Source organism: Penaeus monodon, chromosome 1, assembly GCF_015228065.2.
Source record: "Penaeus monodon isolate SGIC_2016 chromosome 1, NSTDA_Pmon_1, whole genome shotgun sequence".
In the NCBI taxonomy this organism is placed as follows: domain Eukaryota; kingdom Metazoa; phylum Arthropoda; class Malacostraca; order Decapoda; family Penaeidae; genus Penaeus; species Penaeus monodon.
In genome coordinates, this window is record NC_051386.1 from 64,483,367 (window position 1) to 64,485,866 (window position 2,500).

The 2,500-nt window shown below is 41.6% G+C and overlaps 1 protein-coding gene across 1 annotated transcript in view; it reads left to right on the forward strand.

Moving 5' to 3' along the window:
• The window catches only part of LOC119575629 (uncharacterized protein K02A2.6-like), a 2,557-nt gene extending 1,373 nt beyond the window's left edge, over positions 1–1,184 (forward strand). The window contains exons 1-2 of the mRNA XM_037923263.1: positions 1–1,051; positions 1,129–1,184. The exon at positions 1–1,051 is cut by the window's left edge and continues 1,373 nt beyond it. Of these exons, the coding sequence (XP_037779191.1) occupies positions 1–1,051; positions 1,129–1,138 (1,061 nt within the window). The 3' untranslated portion in view covers positions 1,139–1,184. The remainder of the gene's footprint in view (positions 1,052–1,128) is intronic.
• The last annotated feature ends 1,316 nt before the right edge of the window (positions 1,185–2,500 follow it).

Consider the following 2,500-nt stretch of genomic DNA (forward strand, 5'->3'; position numbering starts at 1 on the left):
TAAATATCACTCCGACGGAATTTGCGAAACTGCAAAGTTCCTGTCCCTCACTGTCTTCTGTCAGGGAAAAGGTCAAATCGAGAGAACCTCATATGACCCGTGATGGTATGAAGTTTGAGTATATTGAAAATGATGGATTGCTTTACCGCAAGTGCATAAAATCTAAATTTCATGATAGGATTGGGAAGATGTCTTTAGTCGTGCCCGCCGACTGCCGAGCTATAGTAACGTCAATTGCTCATGAGTCTCCTCTCGCTGGCCACTTTTCTCATCTCAAGACTTTGAGAAGGGTAACAGATCAGTTTTATTGGCCAAGTATGGGAAGTGACGTGAGAGATTTTTGCCGATCTTGTGATAAATGCCAACGAATGTCACACAAAGGGCGAGTGAAACCCGTCCCTATTAAACCCATGCCGATTATTACGGAGCCCTTTTTGCGTGTTGCAATAGACATAGTAGGTCCCCTGAATCCCCCCTCTGATGATGGACACAAGTATATTTTAACACTTATAGACTACGCGACGGGCTTCCCTGAAGCAATTCCGCTCAGAGAAATAGACTCCGTGTCTGTGGCGGAAGCTTTGCTCGTTATATTTTCCAGAGTAGGAATTCCCAGGGAAATTCTTTCCGACAGAGGCACGCAGTTCACTTCACAACTGATGGGTGAACTTCATAAATTGTTGGGTATTAAGCCTCTCTTCACCACTCCATATCATCCTAGTGGAAATGGAAGGGTTGAAAGATTTCATAGTACTCTGAAAGCATCCTTAAGAAAGCTGTGTGTGGACAAGCCCAAAGATTGGCACCGCTATCTTATTCCTACTTTATTTGCCCTCAGAGAAATTCCGAGTGACAGGACTGGGTTTTCTGCCTTCGAACTCCTGTATGGTCGTGCTGTGCGAGGTCCTCTGACAGTGCTGAGAGATCTATGGGAGGATAGGAGTATCAAGGATGACGAGCGAACTACCTTTCAGTATGTCATAGAGCTCAGGGATAAACTAGAGGAATGTGCTAAGATAGCTGCTCATAATGCTGACATCAGCTCAACCAGGTATCTATCTTATTTTGACGTTAAATCTCAAGATCGTTCTTTCAGTCCAGGTGACGAAGTTTTAGTATTATTGCCAGATACTGCTAATAAACTTCTAATGACTTGGAGTGGTCCCCATACGGTGATGGAGAGAAACAATAAGGTAAACTATTTGATTATGGAAAGAGGTCAGCCCAAGCTTTATCATGCAAATCTTCTAAAAAGGTATCATCGACGAGCGAGTGTATCACAAGCCCAGGTAATGGATGAAGTTCAGGTTCTAGAAAGTATTCCAGGTAACAGTGATGTTGCTCAGTCATGTGTAGATGTAGAAAATGACATGTATCCCATTACACCAGATGGTAGAGTCGATTCTTTACTGTCTATTGACACCAGGTGCTGAAATTAACTCAGAACTAACACATGATCAGAATTTTCAGATGTGTTTTCGGAAACTCCAGGTTGTACTTCTCTTGTTGAGCATGACATCTCCCTCAGTACTACTGAGCGTTTGAAGCCTAAGATATATCTCATACCTCTCCACCTGCAATCACACTTTGAAGAGGAAGTAGAACAACTACATAAGCAAGGAATCATTAGATTATCGTCTTCTCCTCACTGTTCACCCGTGGTAATGGTACGAAAATCTGATGATACGTATCGAATGGCTATAGACTACAGAGCCCTTAACTCTGCCACACTTTTTCATGCTGAACCAGCCTGTAAGATAGAAGATGATCTACATAAACATAATGGTTCTGTTTATTTTTCTGAACTAGATTTAACAAAGGCTTACTATCAGATCCCACACTCTGAAAGATCTAAACCTCTGACAGCATTTCCAACACACAAAGGCTTAATGGAATTTTGTAGATTACCATTTGGATTAGTAACGGCTTGTGCTACTTATGTTAGACTCATGAGGCTCATTCTAGTTGGATTACCTAACGTAACCTTTTACTTTGACAATATATTCATATATGCTAAGGATTGGAAACCTCATCTAGAAGCAATCATCTCAGTTCTGGAGCGTCTGCGAAACCACAACTTGACAGTTCGTCCCTCCAAGTGTAGATTTGGGTTTAATGAGATTAAATATTTAGGTTTTGTGATTATGGGAAGTATCTGAAACCTCAGTATAATAAGATAGATGCTCTGGTGCAGATTCCAACACCAACTACAAAGAAGACACTTCGATCTTTTCTTGGTATGATTTCTTTCTATCGCATGTTTATTCCTCAGGCCTCTGAACTCTCGGCTCCGCTCTCGGACCAGTTACGAAAAAATGTGCGGGAACCTTTAATGTGGACGAAAGAAATGGTTGAAAGGTTTGAGAAGCTAAAATCTACCTTGTGTCAATATCCTGTTCTCAAATTACCTGATTCTAACATCCCATTCAAACGAACAGACGCTTCTGACTGTGGACTTGGTGCTGTACTACTACAGTACTTGGATGATTCTCCCTTTCCT